This window comes from Emydura macquarii, unplaced genomic scaffold, assembly GCF_026122565.2.
Source record: "Emydura macquarii macquarii isolate MOO-44397 ecotype Brisbane River unplaced genomic scaffold, CSIRO-AGI_Emac_v2 contig_2680, whole genome shotgun sequence".
Taxonomy (NCBI): Eukaryota; Metazoa; Chordata; order Testudines; family Chelidae; genus Emydura; species Emydura macquarii.
Window position 1 is genome coordinate 3,486,627 of NW_027132817.1, and position 15,583 is coordinate 3,502,209.

General features: G+C 41.6%; 1 protein-coding gene across 2 annotated transcripts in view; it reads right to left on the minus strand.

Moving 5' to 3' along the window:
* The window catches only part of KHDRBS2 (KH RNA binding domain containing, signal transduction associated 2), a 542,753-nt gene that overhangs the window by 170,068 nt on the left and 357,102 nt on the right, over positions 1-15,583 (minus strand). For both annotated transcript variants that reach the window (XM_067565543.1, XM_067565544.1), the window contains one exon: positions 180-307. In XM_067565543.1, the coding sequence (XP_067421644.1) occupies positions 180-307 (128 nt within the window). The remainder of the gene's footprint in view (positions 1-179; positions 308-15,583) is intronic.

A 15,583-nucleotide genomic window follows, 5' to 3' on the forward strand; every position in this document is an offset into this window, starting at 1 on the left:
TTATGGCCCTAATGTCTGTGAACTATGGGTCAAAGAATTGGGACTGAAACAACCATGTACCAATATTCAGGAGAAATAGATTTTGGCTTATTGACCATGTTAAAAACCAGATTATAAAGATCATGTGTGCTTCAACAGACTATGCTTCCTAAACCTGGCTGCATAAGAGAACAAAGTACCTTGATGGAGCTACAGGTGGTACACGGATTCCTCTTCCACGAATGCCCCGTCCACGTGCTGAATCTTCAGAACCATTCAAGTATGACAATTCTCTCAACTGCTCCTGACGGATTTCATCATTGTAATCCTGAAAGAGAGAAGACAGAACTGATTGAGGTTTTAGTGTCTAGATTGGGCCCAGCTGTCAAACCAACCGAAACCCAACCTCTGTGTGATCACATACACCTTTGCACATGCAAATCACGTGTGTGTGGTTTTTCTATACCATCACTTGTGTGCTGAAGTGATAGAAATTACCTGTGCAGAAACTATTTGAGACTGATTTGTGTATATATGTGGGGACTGTGCATATAGCTTCTAATACTTGGGCGTACAGTGACAGTGCATGAAAATTGTACATGGACATAAATGTGGCACACCCTTATACATTACTAATTGTGGTTTGCAAATCTGTTTCTTGAGAGCTACTGTATATGAAGGACAAACAGTGCAAAAGGGTGTTTCCATACAATAGTGCTGATCTCAAATAGTGTAATGACATAAAAAAAAATCCAGTAATATACATAATTTCTGGGATATTTCTTAGTTGCTTATTTGTAGAAATTCCTGTCTACTACTATCTATTCCAAACATAGCCTCCATTTGACACTATTCCTTGACATAGGGAACGGTAACAAATTAAACTGGATGAACATGATTGGATAATTTAATCATGACCTACCAGTGGACCTGGGGGTCGTAAGTTGAACTCCACTCCCATACATCTTTAATTTTTCTCTTGAGTGAATACAGACTTTATGTTACTCCATATATCTTCTTACCAGGAGAGCTAAATTGAGCTCTCTTTAGAGCTCAAAAGTGGTACTGTTAAGGGGTAAACAGGTATCTCTCTCTCTATTAAGTGACACAGGGAAGACCTTTTCAGCTGAGATCTTAGAGAACCAGCTCTACAGCATTCCTAGCTCTTTCTGGCTCAGTAAGCAGAACAAATGAATTTCACTTTTTACTGATACAATATTATATAACATGTCCATCATAAACATTTTATATTTAGTTTACAGTATTTATTTTCTTGGTCTCAAGCAGAATTCCCTTTTTCTCTAACCCTCTTGCTTTTGTAGTTAGCTCTTGTGCCTGCTAGTAAGGGTAATGAGACGCTAATGCAGTTGTTGGCTTTCTGACACTAGAGTGTGTCACAGTTAGTGTTTCAAACAAGAAAAGATTACTGAATTTCAACCCTCTAGTTTTTCCATCCTTTAGGAAGCAACTGATCTGAAGAATAATCACATCGACTGGTTTATGAGGATTAGAAAACAGAGTGCTAACTATTCCTAGTCAGGTGGCTGAGTGACCTGGACTATACCACAAGTGGCATTTCTTTTTAGCAGAATTTAAAAAAAAAATCCTACTAGTCATTTGTGCACATAATTATTACTTCCTTCCCTGTCCTTTCCCACACTCGCCTTGCCTACCATCCAGAGAGGAAGTAAGCCATCCTGTAGCTCCCTTTATTCCTGCGAGATTGGACCCAAGATCTAGGTAGTCTGCTTAGAGACATAAGGGGGATTCTTATTCCCTTGTATGAAAAGGTAGTCCAGGTCACACTCTAGCCCTACATTTCCAGTCAGTGGAGCTATAATAAAATCCATTAATGGAATTCTAAATTTAAAAGAAAACACCCTTTACTATTATTATTAAATTTAAACCCAAATAACAGTTGGCATGTCACACCAAGCCCCAAAGCTTATTGCACAGTGTTCCTTCATTGTGTCATTAGTGGCACTGCACCAAAGCATCCCCCTAGATCAAACTGCTGTTTAATGGATGGTAAGAAAACTATACACAACATCCAACAGGTAACATTTACAGACATAACCAGACATCTTTCACTGTCCATTGAGTAATGTTATTTGCTAATTGCTCATGGTGATGACAGTTCATTTCAACATTAAGACCCCAACCTAGACAATTTGGTTTGCACCTGGATTATCAGAGTAATGCTGAGGTTTCTCAAGGAGAGACATGAATTAACCTAATCAAAAATGAAAAGTGAGTTGGAATGCAATGGATGCAAAAGCCAGTGAGGAAGGGAAACTGATGCATTCTGGGATATTGCTTGCAAATATCCCTCTCTAGAGACATAGCTGTGCAAATAATTTCTCAGAAGGAGGAAACGTCCTCAACTCAACTGATATCAAAACCTATAGCAAAGGTATTTGGAAGGATATCCTGAAAGAGAGTGATTTTAAAAGTTATAAATTCTAAAGAGACCATTTATCATATATGCTCTTTACAAAGCATAATAAAAATGTAATCTTCTAAACCGAAGTCTGTAATTTTAGACTGTGATGCTTACTTCAACTCCCTCATTAAGCAGGAATGTAACACTGAATTAATCTTTCATAACTACTACATGAGTCTAGCTAGCAATAGAGTATCTGCTGAATATTTAATTGTAGCTGAGTTCAGTACCTAGCATTTGAAGAAAAATTATGCTTCTGATGTTTCAGATATATCTAATCCCAAGTGTATATATGTAAGCAGGGTCTGAATGAGCTCTCCCCTGACAGCTAGTGATGAGGTTGGGAGGGGAAAAGGTTTCAGGACCAGACTATTTACATGAACACACCCATTCTGCCTAGGTATGAGCAGACAGAGCTATATTGTCAAAGTGATCAATTTTGGCTGGTGTTAGATTACAAATCACTTTAGGCCTTTGAGGTGATGAGACAGTCGGTTGCCAGCAACCACTTCCTCCCCGGGAACAGCTTCACCCGATTCACCGACTGGAGGTTCATCCACCGAACCCAGCTCAACTGCATCCTGCTGAACGGAGCCATCTGCCACAGGAATCAGGACAAGCAGTGCAGGAGATGTGGCTACTCCAATGAGACCCTACCCCATGTCCTGTGTAGCTGCAAGCCTCACTCCAGAGCCTGGCAGCTGTGCCACAACACCATCCAGGATCACTTGGTCAAAGCCATCCTGCCACCTGTGGGGAAGGTGTCTGTGAACTCCGCCGTTCCTTGAACCAGCAGTCAACTGTGACCAGACATCATCATCACCAACAAGGAAGGAAAGAAGATTATCATGGTAGATGTCAAGGTCCCCTTTGAAAACAGCACCCCAGCCTTCCGCGATGCCCAAGCTTGAAAGGAGGAGAAATACGCACCTTTAGCTGATGCTTTGAGAGCAAAGAGCTACGAGGTTCAAATGCACACTTTGATCATGTGAGCATGGGACCCCTGCAACGAGCAACTGCTGTGGGCGTGTGGAATCGGTTGGTGTTATGCTCAGCTGATGTGGCGGCTCATGGTGTCTGACACCATCAGGTGGTCCAGGGACATCTACATGGAACACATCACTGGGCATAGACAATACTAGGAGGATTGAACCATGCTGAAAAAGCGATGCAGAAAGACCTTTGCTTTGTCAATCGTATTTGCTAAATGGACTAACCATCCTGAACTTATCATTCAATGAGGGACAATCAGCGCTCATTGTTATACTTGCTAACTAACTAACCTCAGTATCTCCCTTGTTGGAATGATGTACTCAAATGTTGTAATGTTTATATCTCAACTGTCTCACTAAATGAATAACCTTTAACCTGGGATAATGCAGAGTTATGTACTCTTTGTACTGTATGACTTCTAAACCAAACCCTGTACTTTTTTAATAATCTATGCATTATCCTCAGATGTACAGAACCTCTTTCCTTCAAAACTCTGTATTTGGTAATTTTATAATGTTAGCTTTAATAAAAATTTTAAATTTGATTGCAAGGGTAATGAAATATTGCTATCCTTATTGTATGAGTAAAAGGCAGCAGAACTGTATTTAGCCTGTCCTGATTGAGGGGGTCACCCTCAACTGAACTGAACTTGCTAAGCAGGAGGCTCAGATGCCAGACCCCTGTGAAGAGTAACAGGGTGGAGACAGGTGTCCCTTCCTGGAGGTGTGGGTTCTGCATAAGAATCGTAGGCATAGTTTAACCTGCCCTTCCCCAGTGTTCAAAGACAGAGCTAATTAAGGCTCCATTAGAAGTTTTTGTTTTGTCAAGCGATCACTAGACCCAAAATCACCTCTTGTGAGACAGTGTTTCTGCCCAGCTTGCATGAGTAGAGAAGGTCCCCCACGAAGAGCTGAAAAATCACTGAGAGCAGAGTGGAACCTCAAGAGTCTGACCCACTGAGGTCACAGTAGAGAAGCAGGTGGCAGTAGAAGGCAACAACATAGACCAGTGACGGCTGGCAAGGTAGTTGATAGAGTGGAATGGTGAACTCACGCAGATGCACCTCTGACCAAGGACAACCACTTTGAGTGAGGTGTGTTGGAGGGAGAAGAGGAGAGGCATGTTAAAGGAACTTTTGGTAGTGGGACTCAAGAACCTGAAACAAAAGACACTGTCCAATGTACTCTAGCGTGGGTGTTTTGCTCACGTGGGTGGGGTTTTTTGCTGGGGTGGGTTTTATGATTATGAATCCTGCTTGTGACATTTTCCAAAATTAATGCCAGGTTACTTCCCTCCTTTCATTAAAAGTTTATTTTCTACACTCAGACTCAGTACTGGTGGGAGGGGAAGTTTTGCCTCTTATAGGCACCCAGGGGATGATGTGTAATTTTCTCAGATTGCTGGGTGTAGGCTTCAGCTGGTTCTCTATTGCATTGTTAAGATAGATCCCGGATGTTGAACTCAGCCCTTGTTGCTGCCAATTCCACCTGGCAGAAGGGTCACATATACAAAAGTGAACACCAGATGTTGTATGTAAGACATACCTGTACTGAACAAAGAATAATGAGGTAGCTACATACTTTATGTAATATTTTAGAAGACACTCACCACCACGTTATGACTCATGAGTGAGCGGTGCTTTGTCTAGTACTACTCTGTTTTTTCACTAATTATGAAACAATCTCTGATAATATAATATAATATATATTTTTTCCTGATAAATCCCATGTTGTTAATATCCTTAAAATATTAAGGATGTTCACTACACAGATAAGTTAGCTATGCATGAATGTGCAATCCAGCCTATTTTCACTATAAATTTTGGTAAAACTAGATTAGAACTCAGAACTGTTGATTCTGCAGCCAAACACCTATGTAATAGTACCTCCAAGCTAAGTCACTTAACCTCTCCATGCCTTAGACTGTATCTGAAAAGTTGTCTTAGAAACAATGCTCTGTACATAGCTATTTCATCTGTAAACCTCAAAGGGCTTTACAAAAGTGAGTAAGCATTAATAGCCTCATTTTACAGCTGGCCAAAGTATGGAGGTTTAGAAAAATTTGTAAGAGAAATATTGCAGTCTAGTAGATAAGACATAAAGGGAGCAAAATCACAAAATCAGACTTAAATGTGAAGAGGCTGTCACTTCTCCACAATAAATCTTAACCTGCAGAGCCAGGAATAGAAATCTGGTCCTATGTTTCCAAAAACATTGGCCCCTATTCCACAAGCCAATAAAAAACCCCTCTCAGCTACAGAATATTCTTTTGCAGCTTTATGCATCAAACAGAGAGCAACATGCTCACATACACATTTAGCGCCCAATTCTGTGTTCTTTCACTTTTGTGCTCAGCACAGGAATAAGAGAAAAAGGGAAAGATCGATTTGCACTCCCTATATTCCTGGGCTATCACTGGGGCCTGCCAGCTTCCAGAATAACTTAAAACAGCTTCAGGACTCCACTATATTTGCAGAGATTTTTAGTGAAGTTTGGATATTCGATGCATTAACTATATATTTTATGTATATGCATTCCCCATATATTATTGCCATTGGACCTATATAGACTAACTTACTTGATTCAACTATCTGAGTGTCTTAACCAGTCAGCATTGCACAAAGTCCATGAGGGAACCAACCAGTCCTTGCAGATGAGTGCAGCCTACATCTTTTAAATGGCCACAGAGGCAAAGCGGAGAGTCACAAAGGCACCACATATAGTCATTAGCAGCACATCTAAAATGCCTGAGCTTTACCCAAAGATGGTGTGGAAGGTAAAACCAGAGGGCTGTCATGAGATAGGCATTGGCTATGTTTCAAGCTTGTTCTTGACACCAAGTAGGCTACCTGGTGATGAGATTGAGGTTCCTTAGGGAATTATCCATACAGAATGCATTGAGCAAAGATGGCTGCTCAGTGGATTAAACAGATCTTTAAACAGAGATAGATGCGGCATGTCTTGCCCTAAGGAGCAAATTCTGCAAAGCAACATGTTGCCTCATGTAATGGGGGTGGTGATGTTGAACAGAACCAGCAGCCATGCCAGGTTGATTAGTCTCATTGTATCCATTATACCAGTGGTGTCATTCAGTCAGGTGTCTACTAGTCCCATGTGAAAAGAGTTGAGCCACGTCAGAGGAGCACAATAGCACAGAATTGAACAAGGCAAGCCCCGAATTTCTTAGAGAGTCTGCATATTGGCTCATAAGGCAGCACCAGCTAGTTTGCTGATCAGGTTGTTTTTTGTCTTTATTTTCAGCGAGGTCTTAATAAGGTGTTCCTTGAAATCCAAGGTACAATCCAGTTTAACAAATAGATACAAAGGCATTTGGTCAAGATCCAGTCTGTGTCCATTCAGGAAAATGTTAAACTGTTTGTAGCCTTCAAGTGGTACAGATGGAAGCAACTGGAAACTGTCTTTTTGGTATTAGGTCTAAGTCTCAATCTTTTATGATAATGGGCCTTCTCTTTCATGTTAGCAGCCAGGACTTCGTCTCCATGACTGAAATCTTGCTCCTGTACCGCCAAACAGATGTCTGTGTAAATAAAACTCTTGGCAGGTCGGGAAGGTCACTTGCGGAGAGGTTGAAAAGTGTCAGCGCTAGAATTGAGCCCTGAGGCAGACCATTGTTCTTGGACGTCCAGGTGCTGTTTATTTGGAAGACAAAAACAAACAAAACACAGACCCGATGGCCTCTCAGCAATAGCTCCTACCATAGTGGTTGTCATAGCTGTAGACCAGTGTTTCTCAATTGGTGTTCCGTGGAACCCTGGGGATAGGGTTAGGATTCCGTGAGAAAGTGACATCGTGCCGCCGAGAGCAGCTGTTCTCTGCGCCGCCGAAAAAGGGAAGATGTCCCGGATTTTTCGGTGGAGGGTATCGAGTATGAGTATAATTTCCCCGCGGAGCATAAAGGGTTCTGCGGGGAAATTTAATTGAGAAACGCTGCTGTAGACCAATGACAGTTTGTACAGTAGGCTTGAATGCCACATTGTATAATATGCAGCAGTAAGGTCTAGGAATACTGCATCTATCCGCACCTGGCCTGGAAGCCATTCTCTGTGTAGGTGGTGAGTGCCAGCACTTATCACAGGTGCTATGATTTGATCTAAAACCTGTTTAATCTACTCTCAAGGATTTCATCAACTCTGTATGTCAGGCCTACTTTTCCTGATCACTTCATATGTGTGGTGCTCAGATATCATGGGCAATTCTTTGAAGGATAAGCCTTTCAATTAATTCAGCTTAGTAAAGAAAATTCCCTTTAACTCCTGCTGTGGCTTTGAGGCCTCCTGTAGATAAGAGGTACAAAATTGGGAGTGCTGGAGTAGCTGCCACCTCGTGTATCCTTTATTTGGCACATGAAAGCATTATACTGTTCATCTAACTGCAGTGATGACTTATAATTGGCGGTGAAGTAAATTTATTTTACTTGGATTGCATATGCTTATTTTCCATAGTGCATCAAATGCCCTAGAGGAAGAACTCACAACCACAGGAATCTGATTCTTATGGCATTTGCAATCCCCAGACTTCGGAGGTACATGTGGGTATTCTAACTTTACTGTACCTGTGAACCTTTAGAGGATAACATATTACAATAAAATGTGTAGGCACCATCTTTTTTCTTACATGTTAAGTTTTAAGTGTTCACCATTGACAAATTGGCAACGTTAAATCCGACCCCATCTTCACCTAAAAACATGAGATGAATGGACTTTTCATGCTGCAAAGAATAAATATATTGACAGAACTGGATTTCATTTTTACATAGTAAACCATAAAGAAATCAAAGTAGAAAATTGAATAAGGGCTTTATAATTATGAACCACCTTTGTACTTGATTTTTCCACATACATATTTGCAATTGTTTCTTTTGCAATAGAGATCAATAAGGTCATTTGGAATCAGTGCAGCTGTGACTGTACAATAAAACTTCACATTCCATGACTTTAATAATAATTGAAGGCTCAAGATATAATATCTGATACTTCTGCATTTGAGATATCTCACCCAGCCAAAAAAATCATACAGAATTCAGGAGAAGTGTAGGAGCTGGTTTTGGATATCCAATAGTGGTGGCATGTGTTCTTAGCCACACACAAAGAAGTTCAAAACACACAGCTGTTTTGATGTCCCTAGACAAGACTTATGATCTCTGAAGGCATATTTAATGTGTATGCATGGTCTTGGTTACCTACACTCATCCCCATCTGTTAGGATGGCATTATGCCCATTCCCAGATTAGTCCAATTATTTTTGCTAGAACATGGTGCCAGGTAATGATGGGTTTAGATGGAAGCCTGCAGAGCACCACAAATGATTATTCTTCTGCCAAAAGTCCTCCTTTCTGACTGCAATATCACATCAATGCCATTTGCCTCTGTACACTTGACCATATGTGTCAGCACTTATGTAAGAGCATTTTCTGTACATGCAGTTCCATGGCAGACAATAACTCCAACAAAGAGTCAAAATCATGAATATAATCCACCTGAGCTCAGGCCAAAATCTGAGCAACGAGGTGAAAGAGGCGAAAGAGGCATAACCATGGCCTTTTCAAATTCAAGGTCTATTTTTCATTTTTGTAAATTTCACTGTCATAACATTTTAAAAATCCTGATTTTCACAGTTTCAGATATTGACATTTTAAATTTTGCAGTGTTGTAACAAAGAGTGCATATGTATTTAAAAACAGAAAAATACATACGTGTAAAGCCTAGGATTACCCCTCAGCTCCAAAATTGACGACCCTCCCCATACCATGCCACCCTTACTTCTCCACTGCTGCTGGAGCAGAAGCCAGCAGCCACCGCTCTTGGGCTGCCTAGCAGAAGTTAAGGTGGTAATACCCTACAATAGCCTTGCATCCCCCTTTTTGGGTCAGGATCCCCAGTTTGAGAAGCATCGCTATAGGGTAAAGAACCAGATTTCACGCTTCGTGATGTGTTTTTCACAGCCTTGAATTTGGTAGGGCCCTAAGCATAACCCACACTAATAAATATTGTGCCCTTTCACATGCAGCACAAACAAAACACAGTGACTGTCTATCTGCTTACTGTCTGTCTAAAAATAAGCTTTAATTCTGTGGGACAACATTAAAGATCCAAACATAGAATAGACTATACATTTATCAGTATCCATCAGAATTGTGTTGTGACCAATATGAGTCTGAGCCTACTGGAATGCAAGCAGATATAAGCCAGAGCCATATATGCTTCCTTTTGACAGCTGGGGGATTTGTCAGCTTGCCACAGACTGCACTGACTCTTGTGTGAACGTCGTTTTTCTCTTTTAGCATGCACAAATAAATATGCCTGGCATCATCAGCACAGGACACCATACTTTACAAGAACCAAGGAAGAGAGAAGTGACATCTTACTCCTCAGCAGCCAGAGGGAAGTTGCCAATATCTTGAAAGCAATTTCTGTGTGGGTATATGCATGAAATTTGGTCCAGCAATATGAGATTAGTCATTTCTACAACTGAGCAAAAGGAGCTTCAAGGAGTACTAATACTCAAAATGACTATTTTTAATACTAAATAATGTCTTTAAATATCTGCTCAAAAGATTGTTATAGTCAGGAAGTTTTCCCTAATGTCCAACCTAAGCCTCCCTTGTTGCAATGTAAGCCCTTGTCCTATCCTTAGAGGTTAATAAGAACAATTTTTTCCCTTCTCCTTGTAACAAAGTTTCATGTACTGGAAAACTATTATCATGTCCCCCCTCAATCTTCCCAATTTTTTCAATCTTTCTTCATAGGTCATATTTTCTAGATCTTTAATAATTTTTGTTGCTGTCCCCTGGATTTTCTCCAATTTGTCCATAACTTTCCAGAAATGTGCCCAGGACTGGACACAATACTCCAGTTGAGGCCTAATCAGTATGGAGTAGAGTGGAATTACTCCTTTTGTCTTGCTTACAATACTCCTGCAAATACATCCCAGAATGATGTTTGCTTTTTTTTGGAAAAGTGAATCATAGAATCATAGAAGATTAGGGTTGGTAGGGACTTCAGGAGGTCATCTAGTCCAACTCCCTGCTCAAAGCAGGACCAATCCTAACTAAATCATCCCAGCCAGGGCTTTGTCAAGCTGCACCTTAAAAACCTCTAAGGATAGAGGTTCCACCACCTCCCTAGGTAACCCATTCCAGTGCTTCACCACCCTCCATCTACACCTAAAGAAGTTTTCAAGGAGCTCCCCAGGTGCTCAGATATCCACTTGGGGATAAGAGGTCCTATTACTCATCTTCCTATTGTCATTGAGAGGATCCAAGATGCTTCTGCTCCACAGATGGCTAGGGAGGGGTGAATGGCTACCACTGTTGCTATTCATATGGCTGGTGAGGAAGAAGGCACCAGATGCTATCACTACTGTTAGTATAATAGACTTTGAGGCTAGAAGTGATCATCTAGTATGACCTCCTGCATAACAGAGGCCTCAGAATCTTACCCATTAATTCCTGCATCAAACCCCATAAACTTCTTGTTGAACTACGGTGTATGTTTCAAAATGACATCCAGTCTCATTTTAAAAACTACAGGTGATGGAAAATTATCACATCCTGTGGTAATCTATTCCAATATTTACTTATCCTGACTTACAAATGTGTACTTTATTTCTAGTCTGAATTTTCCTAACTTCATCTTACAGAGGTAAGAGACAAAATTGACATTTGAGAGAAAATGAGAGTGGGAAGAGGAGGAGACAGAAATTACTAAATTTTAAATCTGGAATGATCATTGTGATCTCCTAGTCTGACCTCCTGCATAACACAGGACACTGAATTTCACTCAATTTCTGCATTGATATGAATAATGTTTGACTGAAAATGCAGCATCTCTGAGCAAGTTGGGAGTGGAAACCGTAAAGGTTTAGCCTATGAAGAAGATAGAGGTAAGCAAGGAAACTGGGACACCATAACAAGGCATGTAACATGGCCAACAGAACAGATGTCATACTGGGAAATAGAGACAAATATTAAATAGAGGAGAGCTGTGCTAGAGAAGGAGTGAGGTGACAGCATCTCACAATTTAACAATATGATTTATACTAGTTTGTTTGTATGTAGCAATTGACTATATAAAAGTGTTGTGATTTGTTTCCAGAGCATGTTATTCAGTTTATTAAAAAAAATAGTGCAGACCAGCTGGCTTCAACCAACTCTTGTACTCCGACTCTCCATCTTTCATTCTTGACTTCTCATACAGAAGTCCATTTCTTCATTCATATCCATCCACTAAACACACTTCTGTGAAGTCTTTTTAGTGATAACCCAATTATGACAGAAACTGAATTATTTTAAGTATGTCAAATATGAATCCCAAACTCACCAACAGATATGAAACAAAAGCAACTGCTATATAGTACCTATGCACCTTCTTTTGTTTATTGTGTATTGTCCTCCTTTCTTTCTTTTAATGGGAGTTAGGTGCCTAATTCACTTTGGCACTTTTGTAAATCCTACTAGGAATCCAATTGCATCTTTATATGCTTAAATACCTTTTAAAATCTGTCATATAGGTGCTTTTCAAAATTCACACACACACACACACAATTTAAATTAATTTAGTAGAGGTGCAGAATTTACAGGAAAGAGGGAAATAGTCAATTAGGAATCGAGGGTGAGTAAAAAGAGCAGTGTCAATAAAAAGAAATATTAGTTCTGGCTGATAGCAAAGATTATTTGGACTGAAGTCAACAATTTAATAGGAGAAAAGTGATTTTTGCATATTGGAATATACCACCCATACAGTATGAGAAGTCAGCTAAGGATGTATTTTCCCTCCCCACAGATAATTCCTGCTTGAAAAGTCAATAAAACAATTCAGATTATTTCAGCTATCTACACTGACTGAAGCCTGGTCTACACTGACAATGGAGGTCGACTAACGCAGCTTATGTCGACCACCTAAAGTATGTGTCTCCACTGGCATGTCAGTTCTGCCGATCTAAATCGTGGTAAAATTTGACTTAATAAAACCACCTACACAAGTGGTGTAGCACTGAAGTTGAATTCTATGGGTCGAACAAGCATCAGTGTATGCAGAGCACAACATAAATTGATGTTATTGGCCTCCAGGAGGTATCTCATAATGCTCTGTTGTGACCACTTTGGACATTCGCACTCTGCTGAACCATGGCCACATAAACAGGAAATAGCTCCTCTCCTCAAGTCCCAGGAAATTTTGAATTCCCATTTCTTGTTTTGTCAGCATAGCTGAACTGCTCATGGTGACTGCATGCCCCAAACGCACTCCAGCCTGGAGTTGACCTGAGGTCTTGGATCTCATCAGCCTGTGGGGCAAAGAGTCTGTTCTGGCTCAGCTCTGAGCCAGCAAAGGAAATTTAGATATCTATGAGAACATATCACGTGACGTGGTAGAGAAGGGACACAATAGGGACATGTAGCAGTGCCGTGTTAAAATCAAAGAGCTAAGGCAGGCATATCAGAAAACTAGGGAGGCAAACAGTCATTCTGGCTTGTCACTGAAGACATGCCACTTTTATGAGGAGCTGCATGCAATTTTCAGCAGTGACTCCACTACTGTGCCACCACGCAGCATTGATACTTCTAAAGAATCCCAGTCCAGGATGAATGAGGAGGACTCTGTGGACAAGATGGATGAGGAGAAGAGTGGGCAGGAGAGCAAGGTATACAGTTTCCCAGAGAGTCAGGACCTGTTCGTTACCCCAGAGTAATATAGCAGCAGGGCACAGGACAGCGTTACAGACTGAGATGCTGGGGAAGGCACATCTGGTGAGTGTGTATAACAAATCACATTTCTGTGGTTATGTCCCCAGTCCAGCTTCTTATTTTTGGGAAAAAAGGAGTTTGTGTTTTTGTAGGGATGGGCTTCTTGGGGGCTGGTAAACTTCAGCAGGGGGTTACCCCTTGAACAGACTATTTATGTGCACAGAGATTCTCCAAGAATCCTCTGTGGATATCTCCAGGAAATCTTCATGTAGGTACTCTGCAATCCTTTGCAAAAGGTTTCTGGGGAGGGCAGCCTTATTTCTTCTACCACGGTAGGACACTTTTCCCTGCTATTTTGTTATTAAATGAGCAGCCATCATTGCGGAACAGCATAGCAGCATAAGGGCCAGGCCTGTACCCCGATGCCTGCAGGAAATCTTCCCTTTCCACCTGCGTTAAATCACAGGAGACTGATATCAAACGTGGTCACCTAGGGAAGGTGGCGCAAATTTACAGTACCTGGCCAATATAGTCACTGCGTATTATTCCCCTGCTGTGGACGGTGTCCTTGGGCCCCTACACAGACAATTCCTAGCTATGATATTGTTGGTATGAGCATTATGGTTCTGCAAATTGGTGCCCTTTTTCTTTTTTTCTTTTCATCCAGAGACACTTCTCACCCACACCCTCCTCCAATTCCTTTTGACCACCTCCTCCCAAACCGGTCTTTGGGATGGTAAAGGGGAGCCCAATGATCCTTCTCCTGGGTTATGTGTGGATTGGGGAATTTAGTGCTATACAAACTTCCCTGTAATGGATGCAAAGGCCCCTTACTTACCATATGATAAATACAGATTGGTTTGCAGGTCTGGCTTTGCCTTGTGAATATGAAAGGGAGTTTTTTTTACATTGTAACATTTGTTTTTCCACGGGGTCAACTAACAATGGCAACTTTGTGCTTTGCTTGCCTTACAGTGAATGCCTCTGCCTTCACTCCATATTCTACTCCCGCAGAGCGCCTTTCCCAGATTAGGAAGCAAAAAAAAAAAACCCTCAGGATGACATGTTCAACAAACTAATGAACACCTCCGCGGCTGCTGACACAGAGCTCAGAGCCTGGAGGACGTCCTTGTCAGAAAAACTAAACATGGACATGGAACACACAAAATCAGCATAGAAGCAGGAGCATGGAATGCAACAGGAGATGATGCATGTTAAGAAGAATCAGTCTGACATGCAGAGGCATCTGGTAGAGCTCCAGGAAGAGCAGTGGCAGGACAGACTCCCTCTGCAGCTCCTCAAAAATTCTCAACCAACAAGTACTTTCTTACCAGCCCCTCCCACCTCCCGAGTGCTCTAGAAGGAGGTTGAGCAGCGTGCAATACGTGCCTCACTCCATGCCGTGGAAGGGAGCAGAAAGAGGTGACAGCCCCTTTAAGAACTGGAAATGTGTGTGCTCTGTTGTTTGCACAGTCACACTTTGCTCTGTATGGCCAAGCAGACTGATGAGAATGTTAAATTATCTTCCTTTTCCCCCACTGGAAATAGGACATGAATAAAACCGTACTACTTTAAAAATATTTCTCTTTATTCATTAAGAGCTTGGGGATTGTCGGTGGGGAAAGAAGGGGATGGGGCCAATGGTGCCAGGGTGGGGGATGGGAAGGGAAGGTACAGTACTGACCAAGACATACATTACTGCGGTTCATTCCAAAAATGGGTTTTCAATACTTCCCTGAGGCACAGTGCTCCATGATTGGCTTTTGGCATAGCATTGGAATCTGGCTGCTCAAAATTAGCTGCCAGACTATCAGCCTCCCCCTCCTCCTGGGGGAACTTTTCTCCCTTTCTTTCACAAATATTATGGAGCACACAGCAGGCAGAGATAACAGTTGGGATGTTGCATTCACTGAGGTCTAACCTAGTGAGCAAGCTGCGCCATCTTGCCTTTAAGTGGCCAAATGCACATTCCACCCCATTCTGCACTTGCTGAGTCTATTATTCAAATGCTCCTTCTCGCTGTCCACGTGCCCGGTGTATGGCTTCATTTTCCAGGGGAGCAAGGAGTATGCAGGATCCCCCAGAATCGTTATCAGCATTTCAACATCACCAATATTTATTTTTTGGTCAGGGAAGAAAGTGCCTGCCTGCATCTTTTTTAACAGACCTATGTCCCTAAAGATGCGTGCATCCTGCAGATTTCCAGACCACCCCACACTGATGTCAGTGAAATGTCCCTTGTGATACACAAGGGCCTGAAACACCATTGAGAAGTATCCCTTTCGATTTACGTACTCTGTGGCAAGGTGGTCCGGTGCTAAGATAGGGATGTGTGTGCCATCTATCGCCCTCCCACAGTTTGGGAACCCCATTGCAGCAAACCTGTCCACTATGTCCTGCACGTTTCCCAAAGTCGCTACCATTCTAAGCAGAAGTCTATTAATGGTCTGGCACACTTGCATCACA